Below are 24577 nucleotides of genomic sequence, written 5' to 3' on the forward strand. Positions count from 1 at the left end.
GGTAAAATTCTGGCCATTTTCAAGGCTAATAGGCAAGCTATTGTTGTAAAAAAGCATTGGAAGTTAAACACTGTCCTGGAGTACATTAAAAAAAAAAATCTTACAATGAGAAAAGGGTCCTTTTTATGTGACTTTGAAGGCGACGCAAACAAAAAAACATTTAATTACATGTGTGCTACTGTATGTGATTTTATGTATGTGATTTTATGGAACAGTAACAATTTTCATGGACAGCATCAGCAACACTGTATTTTGGTATCATATATTTTGGAGTTGATTTTTTTTAACTCTCACATTCAGCTTGTCTTAAAAACAGCAGTAGAACTCCAATCTAATTCATTGGGAAAAAAGTTTTGTTTTAGGTAGTTTTAGCTGTGACACCCTATTTTTGTCCAGGGGTATTAGGCCTCAGTTTACTTGTGGAAGTAGCAACCAAAGCAGATCTAAAAGCTGTAGGAAAGTTTCCTAAAAAAAAAAAATACAGCTAAAGTCCTCAACTTTATATGACTTAGTCAGTGAAAAAACAGTTTAACCTCTTTATGACCATGTAAGACATATATGCAGTATTCAGGAAGTGGGCATTAATCCTGGCATGTGTTTCCCTGTTTGTACTGGAAGTGCACTCCATCGCATGCTCCCAGCACTGAGACCCCAGATCTTCTACTAACGTTTAGGAACCAGGGGAACGATTCCAGATCACATAATTGCTGTGATAGCCTCTGATTGGCTATCACAGTGATCATTCATTCTGTAGCCCTTCCCTGTTTTGTTTCTCCTCTGTCAAGAGAAGAAACAACAGGTATTCTCTGCTAGCAAGGAATAAAAGATACATTGTATCTATTACTCTCCACTGGAGGAGATGTTTGTAAAAAAAAAATAAAAAATTAACTAGTTCAGTGCTTGCCTTAGTTTAGTAAGTGTAGGTTTCAGTGTTAGTGGTAGTGTGTCAGTTACTCTTAGTGTCAGTGTAGTGTTGGTGTACGTGCAAAGGGCAGTTAGTGGCAGTGTTAGTGGCAATGCAAGTGTCAGTGTGTCAGTTACTGTTAGTGTCAGTATCATTTATCGTCAGTGTAAATATAAGTTAGTGGCAGTAAGTGTCCGTGTTATTTAGTGGAAGTATTATTGTTTCTTGGCCCTACTATAGGTACATAGAACAAATCACGCACATATACAGTATGTAGTGTCGCCGTGATCATAAGAGTAGGAGAATTTGTTTATCAGGATTTTTTTGTGGTGCGCCATAGTAATGGCATAAAAATATATGGCTAAATTTAAAAAAATGACTTTTTTTTCAATATTTTAGGCCAGTTTTCCTTTCATAATAAAGCTATCCATCAACGTTTCCCACAAAAAGAAGGCCCAATTTGTCCTAAAACAACAAGATATAATCCGCCTGGCTACACTAAGTAGTTGTGATGATATGCACACTTATTCTAATACATGTCAAAGTTGCAAAATTGGGCTTGGGCGTTAAGGTTTGTTTTGACCCTGGTCAAGAAGGGGTTATTAGTACAGTATAGTTTGTGAGCTTATTCTTTCATAGTACCTCATTGCATTGTTGTTAAAGGTTAAGAAAATGTCAAAACAGAGAGCAAAAAAACCTTCAAAACCACAATCCCACATTCTCCAAACTGCCTCCAAACCCTGTATCCCCAGTTATTCCAAAAATATTGAAAATATAGACTTCACCTATGTGTTTTGTTGAAATTGGCTAGACAATAGCAACAAATTGTACAGTGGCTGGACAGTATGTAAGCAGCTTGATTAGGCCATGAGATAAAGGGCAGAGACAGGTTTTCTCTTGAAATTTTAATTTTTGTGTATCATTTGAGAGACATTAGCCACAAATATTTTGCAGTGGCTGAACAGTGTATGTCCAAATGGCAGAGTGTGAGCAGAGTGCAACATGGAGTGTCAGTGGCAGAGATTACACAGAGTAATATGAACATTTTATTGTAAAAGTCCCAAAAAGGTACAAAAGGCCCAGCAGGTGCACACAGCCATCCAGGGCCACTTATGGGTTGTACAGCAGCTGTACAGTAGCTTATCCAATGCTGAAAGCTTCTGCAACAAGGAACAGGAATATGGCCTGGCTGGTCCAACCCAAATGGGAGATAGAAAAGTTCCCGTGCTTTCCCTATTTCAAAGAACCTTTCCCTGTCACTCAGTGCTGTAGGAACTCTGGCCCTACACTACTCACTTGTACAATGCATGCCAAATCAGGGGGCCAGGGACTTCAATAGGCTCTGACCTGCCTAAAATGGCTGCAGAGGTCACATGGGGTCCAACATCTAATTGGGCAGCTGCTCCCAGGTGAACGCAAGAAATCATAGAGGATTTATGTTCCCCACAACTTCTTCCCTCTTCTGTATTGATCAGCAATATCTCAGCGCCACCTACAGTGGGGAGCACAAACAGCACCTGCCTACAAGAGGAAATTAGCTGTCATCTGGAGCTGCAAAAAAATCTACACTATAACAATCCCAAGTCTGGTAGTCTCAGACCCACTTTGTCCAAGCTCTTTGTGCTGAAACCAGTCCCCTGTATAATCCAGTGGAAACTCACATCTGCAATTGTTTTGTTATTTTTACCTATGCTATTTTTTATTTGTATTTTTTTTTTTTATTATTGATTTAGTTTTAGATTTTTATTTGTATTTTTTGGTGTTGAGAGGATAGTTGAGCTGTGTACAACATAGGCCAGGCACATCAGGAGCGAGAGAAGATTTTATGAATTGATGGGGCAGTTTGCATAGATTGGAGGGATTAGCCATCCTAATTCATATGGTGGTACTGCCTGCACTGATATCCCCAGGGCCTTTTCCCCCACCACCTTCTCCCTCTACTGCCCCCTTCCTTCCTCACCTTTTCCTCCACCTTTTATGTGCCCCTGAATCATACATGAACATACTAAAACAGCTTTTTTCCTTTTGTCAGCAGCACTCCCTATCCTTTCTCTATCATAGCTAAAGCACATTGTCAACATGGCTGGTTTGACCTCCCTCTTTTATAGTGAGGGGCTAGCTTGTATAAGAGCCCCCTTTTTGGCTCTTCTAAACCAGCTGACTTAAGTTCAAAGGGAAGGCAGTACATTATGGTTACTGTAGCAAATCCCTGTTTTATTTTACTGGGTCTACAATCCTCAAACATGTAGGATTCACTAAAAAACCAACCAGAACCTCCCTATAGGTCAGGCAATAGAGACAGCATCTTCTCATTCTTCAGTGCCACCAGAATTATGCCAAGTGTTTCTCTTATGGGTTTTGCATTATATTTTATGACTTAATGAAAATGTTCGTATAACATTTATTAGCAACTATATTCTTACCAGATGTCATTCCTTCACCCTCCTGCCTAATGTGGCAGTTTTCATACACCAATAGGGGAGTACAGTAAAGTGACATACAGGTGAAACTCGAAAAATTAGAATATCGTGCAAAAGTTCATTTATTTCAGCAATGCAACTTAAAAAGTGAAACTAATATATGAGATAGACTCATTACATGCAAAGCAAGATAGTTCAAGCCGTGATTTGTCATAATTGTGATGATTATGGCTTACAGCTCATGAAAACCCCAAATCCACAATCTCAGAAAATTAGAATATTACATGCAATCAATAAAACAAGGATTATACATAGAACAATATCGGACCTCTGAAAAGTATAAGCATGCATATGTACTCAGTATTTGGTTTGGGCCCCTTTTGCAGCAATTACTGCCTCAATGCGGCGTGGCATGGAAGCTATCAGCCTGTGGCACTGCTGAGGTGTTCTGGAAGACCAGGATGCTTTAATAGCGGCCTTCAGCTCTTTTGCATTGTTCGGTCTCATGTCTCTCATCTTTCTCTTGGCAATGCCCCATAGATTCTCTATGGGATTCAGGTCAGGCAAGTTTGCTGGCCAATCAAGCACAGTAATCCCATGGTCGTTGAACCAGGTTTTGGTGCTTTTGGCAGTGTGGGCAGGTGCCAAGTCCTGCTTTAAAATGAAGTCAGCATCCCCATAAAACTCGTCTGTGGAAGGAAGCATGAAGTGCTCCAAAATCTCCTGGTAGATGGCTGCGTTGACCCTGGACTTAATGAAGCACAGTGGACCAGCACCAGCAGATGACATGGCTCCCCAAATCAACACAGACTGTGGAAACTTCACACTGGACTTCAAGCATCTTGCAGTGTGTGCCTCTCCATTCTTCCTCCATACTCTGGGTCCTTGGTCTCCAAATGAGATGCAAAAGTTGCTCTCATCAGAAAAGAGGACTTTGGACCACTGAGCAACAGACTAGGTCTGTTTTTCTTTAGCCCAGGTAAGACGCTTCTGACGTTGTTTGTTGTTCAGGAGCGGATTGACAAGAGGAATACGACATTTGAAGCCCATGTCCAGGATCCATCTGTGTGTGGTGGCTCGTGATGCACTGACTCCAGCCTCAGTCCACTCCTTGTGAAAGTCCCCAACACTTTTGAATGGCCTTTTCCTGACAATCCTCTCCAGGCTGCGGTTATCCCTGCTGCTTGTGCACCTTTTTCTTCCACACTTTTCCCTTCCACATAACTTTCTATTAATGTGCTTTGATACAGCACTTTGGGAACATCCAACTTCTTTTGCAATTACCTTTTGAGGCTTTCCCTCCTTATGGAGGGCGTCAGTGATGGTTTTCTGCACAACTGTCAGGTCAGCAGTCTTTCCCATGATTGTGATTCCTACTGAACCAGACTCAGAGACCATTTAAAGGCTCAGGAACCCTTTGCAGGTGTTATGGTTTAATTAGCTGATTAGAGTGGGACACTTTGAGCCGAGAATATTGCACCTTTTCACAATATTCTAATTTTCTGAGATTGTGGATTTGGGGTTTTCATGAGCTGTAAGCCATAATCATCACAATTATGACAAATCACGGCTTGAACTATCTTGCTTTGCATGTAATCAGTCTATCTCATATATTAGTTTCACCTTTTAAGTTGCATTACTGAAATAAATTAACTTTTGCACGATATTCAAATTTTTTGAGTTTCACCTGTAAATATCTCCATTTCTGTACAAGTGTGGGTCTATTGTAATTGTTTTGTTGGTTAAAAATTGGGCTAAACTTTTCTTCTCATGAATTTTTGGTTTCAAACAATGTATGTGAATGTTTGTCACCATACAGTACATATTTAACACTTATATCTTTTTATCATTATATCAGCCACTATAAACAGTAACAACCCTCAGGAATATCTGAGCCAATATAAAGTCTATAGATTACGATAGTCTATGGATTATGATAAAATTATCATGTTTATTAAAGCACAACTCCAGTCAACATGGACGGGCTTACACGTCCAGTAATGGACTCACTAGTAGTGCCTCCATCTACAGGTTGAGGCTGCTAACATGTAAAATCATCGTTAACCATTTGCCACCCGCCCTATGGCCGAATGGCGGGCGGCAAATGTCATCAGCGTTTCAGGTGGACGCCATATGGCGCGATATAACGTGCAAAGGTCATCAACAATTTTTAGTAGGACATTCTTATCACCTGCTGTGTGTAGTGGTTTTGCACAGAGCAGCCTCAATCCTCCTCCTCTCGGGCCCCTCCCTCCTGTTGGGTGCCCCCACATCCTGATTTTATTAACACTGAAGAACACTTCACTCTTTGGACTTTATTTATGGTTATTTTCACTTATATGTTTGATTGATAATAAGTCCACATAGAGATTTTCTTTTTCACATATTTTATTGTATAATATATAAGCGCTGCACCTTTATACATAGTTAATTTTAGGTGTATAAATGTGGCCACACATTATACAATCAGATTGTACAATGTCTGTACAATTTCGTTTAGATTTACCAAAACTATATAATAAAGAGGACACAGCATCTATCCAATCACTCTATATCCAATCAAGCAGGGCCCTCTGTTTCCTTTTGTACCAAATTGTATTGTAACTGTAATGTCTACCTTCATTTTGTAAAGCGCTGCGCAAACTGTTGGCCCTATATAAATCCTGTCTAATAATAATAATAATAATAATAAAAGCAGTCTCTTGCATTACACCAGGGGTGTCCCATGGGCTGCATATGGCCTGAGCCTGTCTGAAGGAACGCTGGGGTAGCCAGGCAAACGCACGTGGGGAGAGATCCCAGGGATGCTGTGAAAAAATAGTTGATGAGTAAAGGGTGTGTACTAATGAGGTCAGTGCAGGATATGTGTGCTAATGAGATCAGCTGGTTATCTGCTTCTGGGGTCCTACTGGCTCCTCTGTCCTCTGTCTACATTCCAGGAATTTAAAAAGCTTTCTAAGAAATTTACCAAGGGCTAAGGTAAGGCCTTGCTCTCCAGATCAAAAAGAGCTTAAATATTTTTGCAACTAAGGTACGTTAATAGTATCTTGGTGCATAGGGGAGATGGATATTATTAAAACAAAAAGTGAAGTCCAACTTAAAAATGAGCACACTCTACTCCAAATGTTTCGGTAACTCTCCAGACCCTGGTACAGTCACAGAACAACGCTCGCTAATACCTGCACTACATGCTGAGGCTGCGATCACATGAAATCAGCATTAAGGCAGCACTCTAACTTAGAAGCGAGTGGATATCTCTTGGACAGTTAACCCTTTGTTTATGTTTAACGTCCCTAAACTTCTCCCATTGGATGCAGCAATTCTGAGTGGGTACCACGGAGCCTGTATCCTACTACACCAGCACTGCCAGACCTGTGACCTTAGTCCCAGTGACCCAATGGTACTTCTCCCTGACACCCAATATCATGTCTGCACATGTTCCCAAGCTTCTCCATTCCCGAGCTCATTTTCTCTCTCTACTCCTCTTCTGTAACATCTCAACCTACCTGGAATACACCGTGCCCCGATATCGGTCCCTCTATGTTGGGCATTGATCGGTAGGGAGGGGGCCAAGATCAAAAACCCCCTCACAACCAGGGCCCTCCATTACCCGTACCATTTCACTATGACTCACGCTGGCTGGCTGATTCAGCACCCAACTTTACTCTGGTTGCCCCTAGCAATGGCAATATAGCCTTTTCTCCTGCTGCAGGTTAGACCTTTGTTATTTGTCCACACTGACTCCTCTTCATTGCCCTTCTAAGCCCTGTTCTTTGATACACCATGCATGCACCCCTTTGGTGACCAGACCAGGCAGATTAGCTTCCCCATAAAAGTTCTTTACTGAAGGAGTTAAATAGAACAGATGAACAGCTCTCAGTATCATCTTCCATAGAAATTCCTGTACATGCTCTTCTAAGTACCCCTTGGAGGTTTCTGCTCTTTAGTTATGCCCCTGGTGCTACCCTCTGCCCCATGAAATAGTCATGCTCAGATCTGAAATCCTGATGCTAAGAGGGAAAACACAAGATGGTCTAGGCCAGGGGTAGGCAACCTGCGGCCCTCTAACTGTTGTGGAACTACATTTCCATTCTGGACTCCAACCTATCCTTCCAGCCCCAAGTCCAATCTTTAACAAACTCGTGCAGACTCCACCTCCGCAACATCGCCAAAATCCGCACGTTCCTAACACCAGAAACCACTAAACAGCTCATCCACTCCCTCATCATATCACGACTCGACTACTGCAACTCCCTCCTCACTGGCCTGCCTCGCCGCTGGCTATCAGTCGATCCTGAATACGGCTGCCAGACTCATTCACCTTTCCAACCGCTCCGTTTCCGCCACCCCCCTCTGCCAATCCCTCCACTGGCTTCCGATTGCCCAACGGATCAAATTTAAAATCCTAACACTGACGTACAAAGCCGTCCACCATACTGCCCCGAACTACATCACCGACCTAATATCCAAGTACCGCCCAACACGCACACTCCGCTCCTCACAAGACCTCCTTCTCTCTAGTTCCCTGGTCTCCTCCTCCCATGCCCGCCTTCAGGACTTCTCCAGGGTGTCACCCATCCTCTGGAACTCCCTGCCCCAACCCATCAGATTATCACCTACTCTCCTCTCCTTTAGGCGCACCCTGAAAACCCACCTCTTCAGGGAAGCCTACCCCACCCCCTGCTAACCTGCCGACCTCCTCCACTCTTCCCACCACTCCATCCCCCACAGCTACCTCCTCCTGTACCACCATCCCCTCCCTCCTAGATTGTAAGCTCCAAGGAGCAGGGCCCTCGATCCCCTCATGTTTTGCATTGTATTGGTATTGTTCTGTCACATGTTCTGTCCCCCTTTGTAATGTACAGCGCTGAGCGAACTATTGGCGCTTTATAAATACTGTATAATAATAATAATAATAATAATTAGCTGAGAAAGTCTATAAGATCATAAGTACATTTAGCAGCATAAGTCCACATCCCCTGGAACCCCGGCTGGGTTTCCACAAGCAGTGGCAAGGCAGCAAAGTGGAGATTACATCCTCAGCAGCACTCTCCTTCCCCATGTGAGAGCAAACAGGCCCTTTTACCTAGACACATTTTCCCTTTTTATATGCTTTGTCCAGCAGAGGGCAGTATTTCTCAGAAAAGCCCAGGAAAAGCCTGGCCAGCAGAGTTAACCCTTGCCTAACAAACAGCATCACCCCCTGCTGGGAAACACTGTAGAAAATACATTTAACCCATAAAATGTAAACACAACCAACACAGTAATAACTTTGTAGAAACCTGCTTACAAACATGTCACCAAGAAATAGGAGCTGCACAGCAGTCCACTCTTCCAGAAGCTTATTTACTCAGCCGTCAGTAATACAGTTGCATGAATGCTGTCCACGCCCAGGGACTGCCACTTAGGCCAGGTTCACATACTGTATGTGTGGCCATGCAGGCTGCGATTTGCGTGGACACAAGAGCCCATTCATTTGAATGGACTCCCGTACCCCGGAATACGCAGAGAAGACGTTCCTGCACTTCTTCAGAAATCACTGAACCAAGGTTCCCAGTACGGTTGCAATTTCCAGTGTGGGCGGTGTGCCATTAGAATTAATGACACCCACCCACGGGTCCCGAAATCTTCTGTGTGGGTGGTGCGGCTGCAGGTATTTGTGCGGGTCCCGCAGAGGCACCACCCGTACAGATGTGAACCAAGCCTTAATGCGTTTCACCACTGCGGGGTTGATCACAAGAATGTGAATTGGTGTGCAACTCCTATTCCTCGGTGTTCTTTGATGGTGAACAGAGATAGGCACCCTGGGTGTCTGCAACAAGTGAGAGAAGTACAGGTCTGGACCAGTACTCTGTCTTTGAGATCCAGTTAAATTGTGCTCCTTTTTCATAAAAATAGTCTCCTAATTAGGGGGATTAAGGCCAGGTTCCCATATGTGCGGCCATGCGGGCCGCGATTAGCACAGGCATGAGAGCCCATTCATTTGAATGGACTCCCGTGCCCCAGGACACACAGGGAAGAAGTCCCTGCACTTTTTCGTAAACCGCAGCCTGCGCGGGATCCAAAGTTCCCAGTACTGTTGCGATTTCCAGTGCGGGCGGCGTGTTATTACAAGTAATGGCACACATCCGCGGGTCCCATACTCCTCTGTGTGGGTGGTGTGGCTGCACGGATTTGTACAGGTCCCGCAGAGGCACCACCTGCACAGATTTGAACCAAGCGTAAGCTATTTTCACCCCTTCTTTGATGCTGTCCCCCACTGTATTCCCTTTCCATCACTAATTGTCCTCAAGTTTTCTGAGCACCATTTAAACCAGAAGGCCAAGGACATCCAGTGAGTGTAGGGTATAATGTACTTGCCCCAGGGTGTCACCACAATGTCCTGTACTGTGGGGGGAGCACTAGTGGTGTTGGGGGGCATGGATTTTGCAGGGACAGCAACAATCAGGTTGTCTTGCATGCACATGTGCTTACGTGACATGCAGCCCAGTAACCCATAGCATCCATCAAAAGCACTCTGCTTTAAACATGGCAACATTAAACTTAATTAATTACTATAGGTTACTGCACTTTTGTATCTAGTTGTTGCATTGTGCATTCTTTTAGTAAATTAGCTTTAGACCATGTTAAATAATGTAAAGCAAGTACTGATGTTACTGCCCACAAGAGCCATCAGAGTCTTGCTTGCAATGCCCCACCCTTCCCCGAAAGGAAAGTGAGACTCTGATTATTTGACACCTTAAGAGAAAACACTGGGGTTGATTTACTAAAGGCAAGTAAACTGTCCACTTTGCAAGGGAATTATCCCCAGAGATTAGTGAATGAGGAGAAACTGTGCTGAGGTAAAGCTGTGCTGACTTCCATCATCCAATCATGTGCAAGCAAAAATGCTATTTTTTGCAAAGTGAAATTTCACCTCATTCACTAAGCTCTGGGGGAAATTCCCTTGTAAAGTGCATTTCCCTTGCAATGTAACCAAATTATTTGCCTTCAGTAAACTAACCCCACTGTTTATCCTCAATTCAGGGGGGCACGTACAGGGGTCACAATGGCAACCTAGCCCAATGCTTCATGGGGCCCATGCTGCCCCCTGTATATCTGGATAGAAGGTGCAATGGGGGCAGAATGAAGAGGAACCGATCCCCTCCATTTTCCTCCTGCAGCCTTTCAGTGGCTGCAGGAGGAAAATTAAGGGGATTAGTTCCACTACATGCTTCCTTGCCATCCCTCTTATCCACATCTTGCTGCCCAGTGCTTCTGAGTGATCCTCCGGTTTCCCCCCTCATCCCCTACAGCGCTGCTGGGTTCCCCCCTCCCCTCTCCCGCCGGCTACTGTGGGGGATCTGTCAGGATGGACATCGGGGAAGGGGCCAGTAAATGTGTCATTTACTGGCCCCTTCCTTCTCTTCAAGGTCAGTGATCCGATCCATAAACTGTGTTTACTATGCTTCAGTTTATGAATGAACAGGAAGCTTTTCCTGTCAATTCATTCGTACAACTGAGGCTGCAGATAAGGAGATTGAGGGCTGTGTCCTTAATCTATTTTCTATGTCTCAAAGGTGAAACATCAGAGGTCTGTTTAGACCCCTGATATTTCACCAATGTCCCCCAACAGGGCTCCTAAAAATTGTACAAATAATAAAAAAAAAAATAAAGTGGTAAAAAAAATAATAAAAATTAAAATAAAAACAAAAAAATACTCTACACCAGTGGTGGAATTACCAGGGTCCCAAGGGTCGCATTTGCGACTGGACCCTGGCGTTCCACCCCTGGGGGGGGGGGGCGGCTGAGGGTCGGGGGGGGGGCCCTTTATGGTTTCTTGCATCAGAGTTCTGAAGGTTCTAGATATGCCTCTGCCTCAATTATTTGTATCTGATGTTGGAAGAGGCATAGAAGTTGATTTACTTAAGACAAAACATTAGATCTTCGTATGAGTATGAGATATTATGGGAAGTACCTCTGTGGTAATTCAAGATGTTCATACTAAGGCTTGTTTTAGTTGGAAAAAGGGACTGGCAAATGTAAAAGATAAGTCAAATAACAGCAAAGTACTTTTTTTCCAGCCACTGCATGGTTTTCTCAGGGTCATATGGCAACATGACTATGCAGAGAGGAATGTGCAATAGAGACATTATTCTTTGTTTTTACTTTTTTGTGACAGGAGTGGGAAGGAAGCCATGGTACTGAGTGCCAGACGAGGGGCTGTTGTTGCCAAACTCACTGCTCAAGATCCAGTAGCTTCAGTACAGGGTGTGGCTGTAACCAAGGAATATTTCCTAGTCATCTGCAGGTATACAGTGACCAATGACCTACTGACATTACTCTTTCCATCACTGTCTGAAGATAAATTACACTACATGAGCTTATGTAAGAACTTTCATAGTGTGCAAAGATGCTTTCGTGGTGTCCTAATAATTACAGCTGCTTTCTTATTGGTTGTACTGGAGTAATGCATGGCAGTTCTCTTTGCATCAAGTATTACATAAAACTGTAAAACATATACATTATAACATGATACACCTACCAGTAAGTTCACTAGATAATAAAATATAATAATTAATTTAAAAATAAAATCCCTGAAATATCTTCAATATTATATATTTTATATGTGAATAATGTGAACAGCAAAAATAAGGTGATAACTATATGATTTGGTCCATTTATTTAAGGTCTCTGGAACAAGGTTGTAAAGTACAGTGTGTGGTCGTATAGTATAAAATATATCTGTGGTGGCATGTACTCGTGCACACGTATGAGCATATTTTTGAAAATATAAAATTTTAAGTTTGGAAAAATACACTCATGCATGTGCGCGAGTACATGCTGGTGCTCATGGGTATGCACGCAAGGTGTTTTATACATACACTGTACTTTATGGTCACGTGCAAGAGGCCTAAATAAGCAGTAGTGGTTAATGCTTATCTAAACCCAAAAATAAAAATGTAATGCACTGCAATTTACCAGCCCTTACATGTTTAAGAACATTCTCAGCAAGTGATATTGAAATGCAGTATCCTTGTCACTTTCTGTGAACTTAACAGAAAGCACAAATAACCTTATTTTTATTTGTAGTGCCTCTCTAGTTAGCCAGGGGGAGCTAGCTAGGTTTTTTAGTTAGAGGCTGAATAGCAGCCTGGGCATGATTCAGCCTGGGTGTAAGTCAGCTAGGTCACCGGTCACCTTGAGTTGGATATAAGGGCTCTGCAGATCAGTTCCCTGATACCTCCCTCTGCTCTAGAGACTTAAGGATTTTCTAGAAGGCAGTGGGTGGGGGTGGTGAGGGGTTGCATGTCTGAGGGATCTTGACCAATCCCCAAGCAGAAGGCTTGGCATGGGGTCAGGACAATCCTCAGATATGATTGAGCCTGTTCAGCAGGAAAGGATCAGTGTGTGTCGGATGGAAGATGGAGTAGGAGGCTGGAGTGTGGAGCCTGGGAGGGGCTCAAGGGAAGAGGCCTACCTACAGGCTGGATCTGGAAGAAGGGACCTCAACTGTGTCACCGTCTACTAAGAGGGACAGCCTGAGCAGCAGGTAAGGAACCAGCCCAGTAGAAGGCCTGAAGGCAGCCACCAACTCATAAAGCTATCAGGAAGGAAAGTGTGAGTCACCTTACACCCCCTGGGGCAGATAAGGGGGGAGAGCAATCAGGTGGAGAACCCAACTAGCTCCTTGGCCGGGACTGTTTAATCTTTTGGCAGCTTCTGGATCCCCTTGCCCAGGGAATACCCTTAGTATTAATGGGTGAAGAGGAAGATTAATTTGGAGTCTTTTTTTTTTCATTGTCATTGTGGTACCTTGAATCACTGTTAGTAAGATATGAGTCCAGTGCTTATTCAATGTGTAGAGTTGGTAGGCTCTGGAAAATTAAATGCACATCTCTTGTTAATCTGTTTGTAATTTACTTTTATAAATTCTTTTAAAAAGACCATACAATTTATTAAAGTAATTGTAAACACTCACCTTCTAAAACAACCCATTCAGTTTAACATAGAAATGAAATGTGTATTATGGGAGAAAAAAAAGAAATGAAAGGCAAAATATTTGTGTATAGATAAGAAAAAAAGTACCTGGAGGAAAGCCACAGAAGCACAGGGTTGGGATATGAACCAATGGCCCTACAGCTGCAAGGCAGAAGCTAAGTGCAGAAAAAACCCTGAAGAACAAAAGGAAAAATATACTGTGCAATAGCAGAGACAGTAATTAAGAAGGGTGAAATAAAAATGACTATAAACTAACACAAACAGTTAAAAACAAAACAGCTAATCAGTTGTGCCATAGGGGTCACATCAGTACACAGAGCAGGTGAAGCCTATGAGAAGTCCTACACAATGACGGATGACTGAAAAGCAAGGAAGAAAAAAGACATTGGAACAAAAAGGCCTGACAACACATTACACATCAATGCATGTATTTAAACCCACATGAAATACTACAGTTTACACAATAAATTTTGCCTTTAGCTTTACATATCTGTTTAATTGCATATGACCTTTCACCTTTTTTCTACCGTACATGAGTGAAATATTGGACAAAGTAGAATGTTTTCCGTTTCTCCTGATAATGGATCCATACAAAGGTAGTAAATAGCTTTAGTGCTCAATTGATATCCACCTGATTAATTAGCATGAAAATCCTTCTCATAATGATAATCTCTTTGCATGCGTCTTTCCAGAATTATCTCCACATGGTCAGAACTCCAAAAAAAAAGATATATTAGACTACAATTATTGTATATGTTGGTGACTGATTTGGTAGTACAGATATGTAGTGGTAAAATGAAGCAACGGATTATAGACCATATCTGCTGCTAATTAACCCATGCAAAATGACTACAGTGCTCTGCTCAATATCCACATAGTCATCAATTTGGCAGGATGCATGTTGCAATTGCAACCAAAGAACAGAGAATCAATGTCCCATTACACTGAAAAAAACCCCACAGATCAGCAGCTAATAAAATAGTACTTGGCATGTGTATAAGGAGGCTTCATCACATCTATGGATCAGCTGAGGGTGATAAACTGATGTTTGGCGTTAGCTGTCTGATGCTCTTATTTCATGATGTAGTTTTTTGGCACTAAAACCAAGTGACAGTACATACATTGTACAGCAAATACTCTCCCTAACAATAAATTCCACCCTCACACTTAACCCCATCACCTAAATACTTAACCCTGTATCTGCTGCATTAATTTCTATCCACCTCCCAATATGTAACCCCTAAACCACAGCCTCAACTTTTATTCTCCACAACACTAAAACATTAAACTGCTGCTTTAACTCTGATCCTCTCTCCCACTGCTTAACAATGAACTATGTATAAAAGATACCATATAGTGCAGCTATGTATTTATTACCGTTAGAGAGGGAGCATTAGAACTGTGAGCCATAGAAAACATTTGGACCATGTGGAGACCATGTGGGAACACAGAGATGTGGTCATACGATAACTGGATTTTCTATCTACTTCAAAAAATGTTCTCTGGGGGTATTTATCAGACATTTGAGTTATTTGATACCTATGCACGAGTTCACTGTTAGCAGACACTAAGTAGTCTACAAAAAACTATTGTCAAATTGGCTAAGAAACATACCTAAACAAAACCTGTTTTGTGCAGTAGAGCATTTGAAATACTTATATTAATGTTAAATATAATAATGTTACATTAATGTTCATTAACATGTTTCAGTACGGTAACATGCACAAATTTTATTTCTTTCTACACAGTATCCTATCAAGTACTTGTGCTATCCCATCTGCATTTTTATAAACATATGTCAACAAATTCACTGTCAATGCCTTAAGGAACTAATGCCAGTAGAATGAAATTTGCCAATTACAGTCAGATTGGGAATGTTTGTACGAGTATGTAGGCTTTCTCTAACATCTGCAGATATCTTATGCCTGAGCCTTCTCAACGGGACAATGGAATTGCTGAGATGGATTGCAACTATTTTCCACTGGAAGAGGACACCACCAGAAGTTACTCTAGATTAGGGGTATTTTCTGACCAATAAAATTTCTTCCAGTAGAGGTCCAAACCGCATGTGTTTTCAGCCTTTTCCTCCTGCATCACAATCCCTTACATCTGTATCCTCCCTGCCACAACTCAATTTCCCCTTCACAGTAGTGTTCGTAGGCCCTCTGCACATCACCCCCACCCCCTTTACAATAGTGTACTGAACCCCCTTCACATCACTCACCCCCTTTTATTCGCAACAGTCCTCAACCCCCCTTCAAATCATCACCCCCATCCCACAGTCCTCTGCCCCTTCACATCACTCCCCAGCAGAACTTTGCCCCCTTCACACTCCATCACAAAACTACCCCCCTTTACATCTCCCCCCACACACTGTCCCCCTCTCACAAATCCCCTACAACAGTAGTGTTCTCTGCCCTCTTCAAACTCCCACCCCACAGCACTGCCCCCCTTCACATCCTCCCCCAAAGCAATGCCCCCCTCTCAAACTACAACCATCCCTCCCCACAGTAGTATGCTCTGCCCTTCTCACATCAACCCCGCCCCACCCCACAGCACTGCCCCCTTCACATCTCCCCCCCCCCACAGCACTGTCCCCCTTTTCATCACCCCCTACAACACTGCTTCCTCTCTTTACATAACCCCCCACGCAGCACTGTCACCCCTTCCACCCCCCCAGCCCTAACCCCTTTTCACATTTTACATCCCCCCCACAGAGCACTGCCCACCGCTTGACATCACACACACACACACACACACACACACACAAGGTTGTGTGCTTTGCCCTCTTGAAATTCCACTCCATTCAGTGCTGTGACTCCCACACTCGATCCAGAAATGTTCTTCGCTGTTATAATAACAGCGGCGGAGGCGGGTGGAAAGAAGCGTCTGCTAAATGGCATGTCTGCAGGTTTTGATTGAAGAGTGGCTCAGTCTGGATGCAGGCTGCAGACCACCATTTCATGATGCCTGGCCTAGATCATTGTCTTTCCCTGTTATATATAAACAATGTGAAGGTGCGTACTTGTACAACTTTCTTTCATTAGAAAGACCATGCACCAACCACCACCATGGAATGCCAAGTGCTCAGTGGATAAATTTGTGTATGGATCATTGAAGTAGTCCTTTCACCATTCATGAGCTTTTTTAGCAAAGGACATAAAAAAAGAACACATGTATATGTGAATTCTATCCTATGGTAACTAAAATGTTTATCAGTTGTCCTTATTGTTTTGTTTAACAAAAACCTCATTCTGAAATATGTTACAGGTATCCATCGCTGAAATCACATGACATAATTCACATTGAGCTGTTCAGTGTGAATACGTTTGCATATATTCGCACTGTGAAAGGCTGTGGCAATGACTTCATCACCAAGTTTTCAGTAAACCATCAAGGATCTCATGTGGTTGCTTTTTCTTGCCTGCCTAAAACAAACACCACAGAGATAGTGGTGTGGAATTTGGAAACTGAGGACCATAAACATATGGTTAAGTTGTCTTCTGTGCCTACAGGAGGTTAGTGGAACTCCCTAAACATAAATAATATTATAAGAAATATAAGAAATAAAATAAAGTATAATTCATTATATTTACCATAAGACCCACTGAAGGCCCTTAGCATATACCTTGTTTGAAAATCATCATAAATAACTGTCATTCATTCCTAGGGGCTGTGCCCCATTGCATGGCTGGAGCTACTATGAGTGTAGCTCCAGCATTAGGAATAAATAGGACCAGAAGCACACTACGCATGCATAGCGCACAGGCATGGCATTTTTCTTGCAAAGGTTGTGTGGCGCTCGGCAGGGCTGCTCTGTAAAGATCTCTGGAGCTTTGCCAGAGTTAAGTATCAAGCTATATGAGTGACACTGAGAGACAGCAAAGAAACTGTAATGTACAACCCCACTGAAAGTAAAGTTGGTCTTTAACAGTTATTTAATTATCACCCACATTGGGAATGCATTATTCTCCATGAGTTGGCTTATCAATTTAAATTGTAAGAGTAAACTACAAGCATTGTTTGGCACTGCAAAGCTGGAAATGTGTAACTGTAACAAGCAAATATGTATGTAATTACAAACCATACACAGAAACTAGAGTGAAATATAATGTATATGGTTATTCTGATTAAACTCCCCTCCCAAAAAAAAAAAACTAAACATACATTATTAATGCAGAAGGCACTGTTAGCCATCACTCTCTTTGTGTGTATATATATATTTTTTTTTTAATCAAAATCATATACGCAATGTTTCACTCTATGTAGCATCTCAGTGCTGCTGATTTCCTGTAGGCTCTTTGCATTACACTCCAGTAATTGTTACATGGCATTTCCCAGGGTGGGTTTCCTTAATGGTGACAACAGTGAACCATGCCTGTGTAACAGGCAGAGAATAGCCACTTGTAGTCTTCATTGGAAGCCCATATGGCACAGTGACAATGCAAGAGCACAAATGAGAGACAGAAAGAGAGCATTGTCGCTTTATAAAAGATAAATGCCTTAACAAGGACCCTCATAGCAGAATCATCAGATATTTTCATGAAAGTTTCCGACTTTAAAATATTGAAAATTATTTTTGAGTTGGGTCATTGGGTATTTGAGTTGGGTATTTTTGAGTCTGGTGTGAAAATCTTGACCTTACCTACTTCATTAGGCAGTGACACTGATAAGAATTACAAATTTTAAATTGATTACTGACTGCTCCTAGCATGCTTGCCATGTGATATGTGAAGCCAGCCAGCAGCTGTCTAAACTCTCACTACATTTCAGAGGCGGTGAAGGGAACATGTAACAAGTGTGCTCTTTCTTAGCATTGTATATTAAAAAATTGCAGCTCCAGAGTACAGTCTACAAAATACAAGGATTGTTTGGCCTATGCAGTAGCAATCTGGTTTGAATTTCAATAAAATTACAACAGGATATTATTTAGAAACCGTGTTAATAAACATATTAGATCATAAGATCCATTAACTTGCAACATCGATTTTAATGTTCTAGGAATATGTTTCGATCTTCGCTATTGTCTAGCTTTCTGTGATGGAGAGAATTTCTTAAAGTCATGGAACCTAGTGAATCGTTTAAATGACCAATCACTGACTATCAACGTCAACAGGAATAAAAGAACTGACGGGATCCAAGAGATTGTTACAATGAAGAACTTTCCGAGGTGGGTGACTGCACTTACAGTAGGGATTTCCTCAAAGGCTTTGTTTGCTCACATGTTAGAATTTTGGACATATAAATATTGGACAAACTTATGGAAAGATGCCACCATTGCAGTCCTTGGTTCTGCTCCTTGCTGTGGCCATTATGAAGCAAAACAAGGGTCCCCTCTCTTATGCTGCCTCCTGTAGATGATAAAACAAATGAATAATTACATTTATTTTTCACTGATGATACAATGAAAAGTTTAAAATGGTATCACAAAAGACAAACAGGCCAGACACCCCATGAAAACATTTTATTTGCGATACAATGTTTGAATACTTTCACTACTAATTTATTCATTGACTGTAATGAGTTACAGTAGGTAATGAATCTTGGATTTAGGAAATTGTGGGAGAATTATATGACTATTCTCTGTAAGGTTATTCTCATAAAATTGCAGTTTAAAGTAAAATGGTGTCAATATTAAAATTAGACATTTTCTACAATACTTACTACATAGGGAGGACCAGCACATCCAGTTAGATTGCCTGCAGAATGCCCTGCAAGTCCCAAATACTGGACCTTCATGTGGCCATCTGCATCCTCCTGCCTCTTAAGCCTTACTGTTGGCCAATGACTGTGAAGAATAAGCTCACTAACCAAGAGTAAGGTTCAGGAAGCAGGAGGTGGCAGGCAGAGATTGTGATCACAGAACTGTTTGGATTTCAGGGTTCCCCAGTAGTAAGTGCTCATGGGATGCTCTGCAGAGAATCTAATTTGTCTTGCAACCACCTGCAGTTGCCTTCTCTATGCGGTAAGGGGCGGATTTATACTTTGAACATAATGATAGACTTACATTAACAGTAACTGCAGTCACACTAACTAATGATTTTAAGGCATGCTTTGCAGTCTATATGTCTGCATATAGCTTGGGGTTCAGACTAGACCAATTTATAATTTTTCTTGTATATTAGAGTTACAGTATAAGGCAGGGGTGTATTTATCACAAGGCAAACAAGGCATTTGCCTAGGGCGGCATTTTTCAGGGGGGCAGCAACGTCCCCTGGAAGAAGGGACACTTGCGGCATAGATATCAGGTGGGTACTGAGAGAGGCTGCTTGATGGTGTATGCAGAGCCCGACTCTCATTCCCAGGGATATCCAAAGCTATGAAGGTGTCTTTCTGTCTCTTGCCGAAGGGAGGGGAATGTGTGTTAGTGGACAGCTACTTGCTGTTGGTCAATGTCAGGCTCTTTCCGCTGGGGGGGTCTGATTTTTGTGTTGCCTAGGGCAGCAGAAAACCAAAATACACCACTGGTATAAGGCATAGTAATTTCCAATAAAGAATAATTTTTGCTGTTGTAGCGGTAGTAGTAGTACAGTATTAGACTAGAAAAGGTATATACAAGAAAATTAGGCTTACTGAAGTAAGCATTTTGAAGAGTTATGAGAATCTGTACGTTAAGCTCTAGACACGTGTATAATTGGGGGTTGTAGCGCTATCAAACTTTTATTACTGTCTATGTACCTGGAAGGAAAAATTTCCTTGTCCTCTTGTCTTGCAAACACCTATCCATTAATCAAGAAATGATGAAAAGTAGGGGCATTTCCTTTAATAAAACCCTAATAAAAATGTAAACCTTTTCCATTATGCCAAAAAAAAGCTGTTTTAATGCTCTCTGAGTGTCCCTTATGGAGTTTTTCCCTTAGAAAGCTATAAAACAAATCACCATAATAAGGACAGAAACAGCAATACTCATGTTATCCAAAGCTAAAAAGTAATGTTTGGAGTTCTACTTTAAAGTATAACTAAAGGCAAAACTTTTTTTCATCTTGCATAGAGTAATGGAGGGTTAAAATCCCTGTCATTTTGTTTGCCAACTGTGTCCCATTAGGGAGATTTCACTTCATTTCCTTGTCCCATAACCAGAACAGGAAGTGAGAAGAAATCCCTCTAAAGTGAGGGAATCCAGGGTCACCAGAACTAGGGTCCCCATTGGAAGATTTCTCTTCTATTAGTGTTCTGATGTCAGCCCAAAATTTGGGCTTTTCTTTTACTTTCACTTTTGATGATAATGGTAAACAGGACAAATAGAGAGGGTGAATCTTCTTATTGGGGGCACAGACACAAATAAAAACTGACAGGTGTTCTAATCCCTCACCACCCTAGCCAAAACACCACCCTAGCCAAAACTAAAAAAAAAACAAAACAAGTTTTGCCTTTAGCTACATTTTAAGTGCAGTAAATCCATAGCAACAAATCTGAAACCGTCTCTGACCACACTAAGTTAAAATGTGAGAAATTTTGATTGGCCTAGCATTCCACGTTGTGTCTGTGATAATGCACAAATTAATAGTTTTTCTGATAGCCTCATATGAAAAAAGTAATATTTATTTTCAAGTTTATTACTGTGAATTTAGACTTTGTGCTTTTTTCATCTTAGATATGCGATCTGCAGGAGTGTGAGACCTGGTGTGGTCACTATATGGAATATTCTGAAGTCAAAATGTAAGGGGAGTGCAGTTCGAGTGGAGCGAGGCCTGACGGAGAGCAGTGATGTTGTTCTGGTCAGGGACATGAAGCTCTACATCCTCACTGACAGGGGAATGGCGTCTTTCACTGATACACCTAGGCCTATATTTCAGGTACAGTGCACAATGAAGGATCTTCAAATATACAATTTAATATTATTGCTCCATAATAGTAAAGGGTTTGTGGTTAAAGTTAATATGTTGCCCCTACATAGCATAGACATACATACTGCAATGAGCCACTTCCTGATGCATTCTTGTATACCGGTTCAGCCCACAAACAGTCTGCCTCCACTGAGACTGCTCTAACTGCTGATGAGTGGTGCAGTGAAATAATTCCATCTGTGTGTAGAATTAATTTCCTATCCCATTTCCATATGTTTTCTAGAAACTTAAAGTGTTTCTAAACCCACAACAGTAAAAAAAAGTCTGTATATGCAGTAAAGCATGCTTGTTATACTCACTGTGGACCCTAAGGGGTTAATGCTCTGCATTGTGTAAAAAGGCTGTTTGATCCTGTCTTCTCTGCTCCTCTTCTTGTTTAAATGTCCCCAATCCATCATCTGATATAACAGAGCCTTGGGGGCAAGCTCCTGATAAGACCGACTAAACCGAAGCCATTCTGCACATGCTCGGTTTAGTGTATATTGCTAGAGAGGTTTTTTTTTTTCTTGGGAGAGTGCATGTGATCAGCACAGGGCCAATCAGAACTGTCCAGACAGAGGTCAGGGGTTTTGCATCCTCCTAGAGCAGAAAGAAAACTCCTCCTACAAGCTTTAACCAGTGCTCTGCTGAACACTGCTAGAAGTCTCAAGACTGCTCTAACTGCTGCTACATCTGGGTCCCACAGTACACAGAACATGCAAATGCAATTATTTTAGTAAATGTAAACTGCTAAATACCTTTTCTCATCAGCAGTTAGAGCAGTCTTGTGACTTCTATCAGTGTCCAACAAAGCACTGGTTAAAGCTTGTAGTAGGAGTTTTCATTCTCCCCTGATTGTCCTATGAGGCTGCAGGTCCCCTGACCCTCTGTCTGGACAGTGCTGATTGGCTCTCTGTTAATCACATGCATTCTCCCAAGAGGAAAAACTCTCTAGCAATACACACCAAACTGAGCATGTGTAGCTTGCCCCCAAGGCTCTGTTCTATCAGATGATGGATTGAGGACAGTAGAAGAAGGGGAGGATCAGAGAAGACAGGATCAAACATCCTTTTTACGCAATGCAGAGGATTAACCCCTTAGGTTCCATAGTGAGTATAACAAGCGTGCTTTAATGCATATACAGACTGATTTTACTGTTGTGGGTTTAGTAACACTCTAAAGAGGAACTGACCTGGAAGAAACAATAACAAAGCAACTAAAGGCAAATGACTAGCTACCAGTATTAACTATTTTCAGCTGAGCTTTACCCATTATTTACTTACCATGTTTACCATGGACTTACTATTGTTCTGTGTGGAGGTGGCCATTTTGTTTGAGGCAGGTTTTTGCCTCCTCATGGCAGAGCCTCCTGCAAGGAGAATAGTGAGCAGCACAGTAGTGAGATTACCAAATCCCACTCCATATGTCATGAGACTAGTGATCAGAGGCAGTAGTCCCTTAAATCTCAAACTTAGGCACACTTACATAGCAGAAAGAGCACTGCTATTTGTCAGAAGAATTCTAAGAAAAAAAGAAAAAATTTTAGGGTACTGTTTAGGCATATATAACATTTCTAAATGGTTCCTATAAACATTGCAAATCTTCCCTCTTAATTTTGGGCACACTTTAAGTAACAGGGCTTATTGGGTGCCACATGCACATATATGATCAAATTGGAGGCTTATTGTAGTAACATGCCTAATGGACTCCACAGAATCTGGTTAATAGCTTAAAATGTTACTCCAAACCAAAGTTACATTTTCTTCTATTCCATTGAGGGACACAGGAATTCTTTGACTGTAGGTGTATACTGCCATCTACAAGAATAATGTACACTAGAAAAAAACCCTTTGGTCAGCACAGAATAACAATCCTGCCTCCGTTGCTAGTGTCCTCAGGAGAGTGCACTTGTCTTCTTTAGCTCTATTGTTCTCTGTTGATTTGGAAGATTTTTTTATAGTATCAACAGCTGCTGGTAGAGTCATACCAGATATGTTAATTACTGCAAGTCTCTCCAGTCAGCCATCAAGCTCTGCTTTTCCAAGTCTGTACTGGCTCTCCATGACAGGTCTGATTTTCTGGAAGTTTCTCCAGTCATCTACAACTAGATATGAAAACTCTCCAGGTAGCCAAACATTGCAGATTTTCATGCTAGTGTTCACTTTACGACAGTACTGCGATCGGCACTGACTACCCACCTATGTTTCAGTTTGCACAAGACTCCACTATTAAGGTCAGGCCAGTATGGCTAGGTATTCCATATGGAGTTATTGGACCAGAACTGAGCCAAAATTTCTGTCGCTGTCACTGAATTCATAGTTACATAGTTATATAGTTAGTCTGGCTGACAAAAAGACAAAATTCCATCCAGTTCAACCATTAAAAACAAAACAAAGTTATAATCCTATAACCACAGCTGATCCAGAGGAAGGCAAAAAACCCACAGCAAAGATGATCCAATTTGCTGCAGCAGGGAACAAAATTCCTTCCTGATCCCCCGAGAGGCAATCGGATATTCTCTGGATCAACTTTACCTATAAATGTTAGTATCCAGTTATATTCTGTGTATCTAAGAAACAATCCAGGCCTTTTTTAAAGCAATCCACTGAGCTGGCCAGAGCCAACTTTTGAGGGCATCTATTCCACATTTTCACAGCTCTCACTATGAAGAAACCTTTCCGTGTTTGGAGATTACATTTCTTTTCCTCCAGACGTAAAGCGTGCCCCCTTGTCCTCTGTGATGACCTCAAGGTGAATAGCTCTACACCAAGTTCACTATATGAACCACTGATGTATTTATACATGGTGATCATATCCCCCCTCAATCTCTTCTCAAGAGAGAATAAATTCAGTTCCTCTAATCTTTCCTCATAGCTGAGCTCCTCCCTAGCAGTTTTTCTTTTAGGCTTTCTCCCTGTCCTGCTTATATAATTTGCAAGTTGGCCACCTGAAGGAGTCCTTCTCTTTTTTTTTCTACTATGGGTTACTCAAGGAAAATGTTGCAGTTTTACTTTGCCCACCTTTCCTTCTTCCTGGCTGTTGATGACACAGGTCTAATTCATGTGGAAATGTGCATGTTGCGACTGGGCGCATGAAAGCAGGTGTAGCTATGCTGTGTTGGATTAAATTAGTCTCCTATGACAGGTTGTCAGGCAGTCTGATGCTGCAGAGCTTCCACATGTTCCAGTGCAACATATGTGGACTTTAGAGGTCACAGACCCCATGCTGATGCAGACCACAGAGTAATAGACCACAGCCAATTTGTGCTTGTGGCATCTAGTTTTAACTACTCCCTCTCACTAATTGTAAAAGCTGCTGTAGATTTATTTATTTGAAGTTGTTCCGAAGAAGCACCATCTACCCTGATGCAGATCTTGACTCTAGTGTTTTCAATACAATGCTTTCAACTGTCATATGTGAGCGATTAGTGGACTGCTTCACAGTGT

The 24577-nt window shown here is 41.8% G+C and overlaps 1 protein-coding gene across 1 annotated transcript in view; it reads left to right on the forward strand.

The window, feature by feature from the left end:
* The window catches only part of LOC149469200 (uncharacterized), a 119670-nt gene that overhangs the window by 67254 nt on the left and 27839 nt on the right, over positions 1 to 24577 (forward strand). Inside the window, exons 22-25 of the mRNA XM_089669638.1 lie at positions 11486 to 11614; positions 16576 to 16823; positions 18307 to 18475; positions 20900 to 21101. Coding sequence (XP_089525764.1) covers positions 11486 to 11614; positions 16576 to 16823; positions 18307 to 18475; positions 20900 to 21101 — 748 coding nt within the window. The remainder of the gene's footprint in view (positions 1 to 11485; positions 11615 to 16575; positions 16824 to 18306; positions 18476 to 20899; positions 21102 to 24577) is intronic.

The sequence above is a fragment of the Staurois parvus genome, unplaced genomic scaffold, assembly GCF_062004578.1.
Source record: "Staurois parvus isolate SC_StPar_1 unplaced genomic scaffold, SC_StPar_1.0 ptg000080l, whole genome shotgun sequence".
NCBI lineage: Eukaryota > Metazoa > Chordata > Amphibia > Anura > Ranidae > Staurois > Staurois parvus.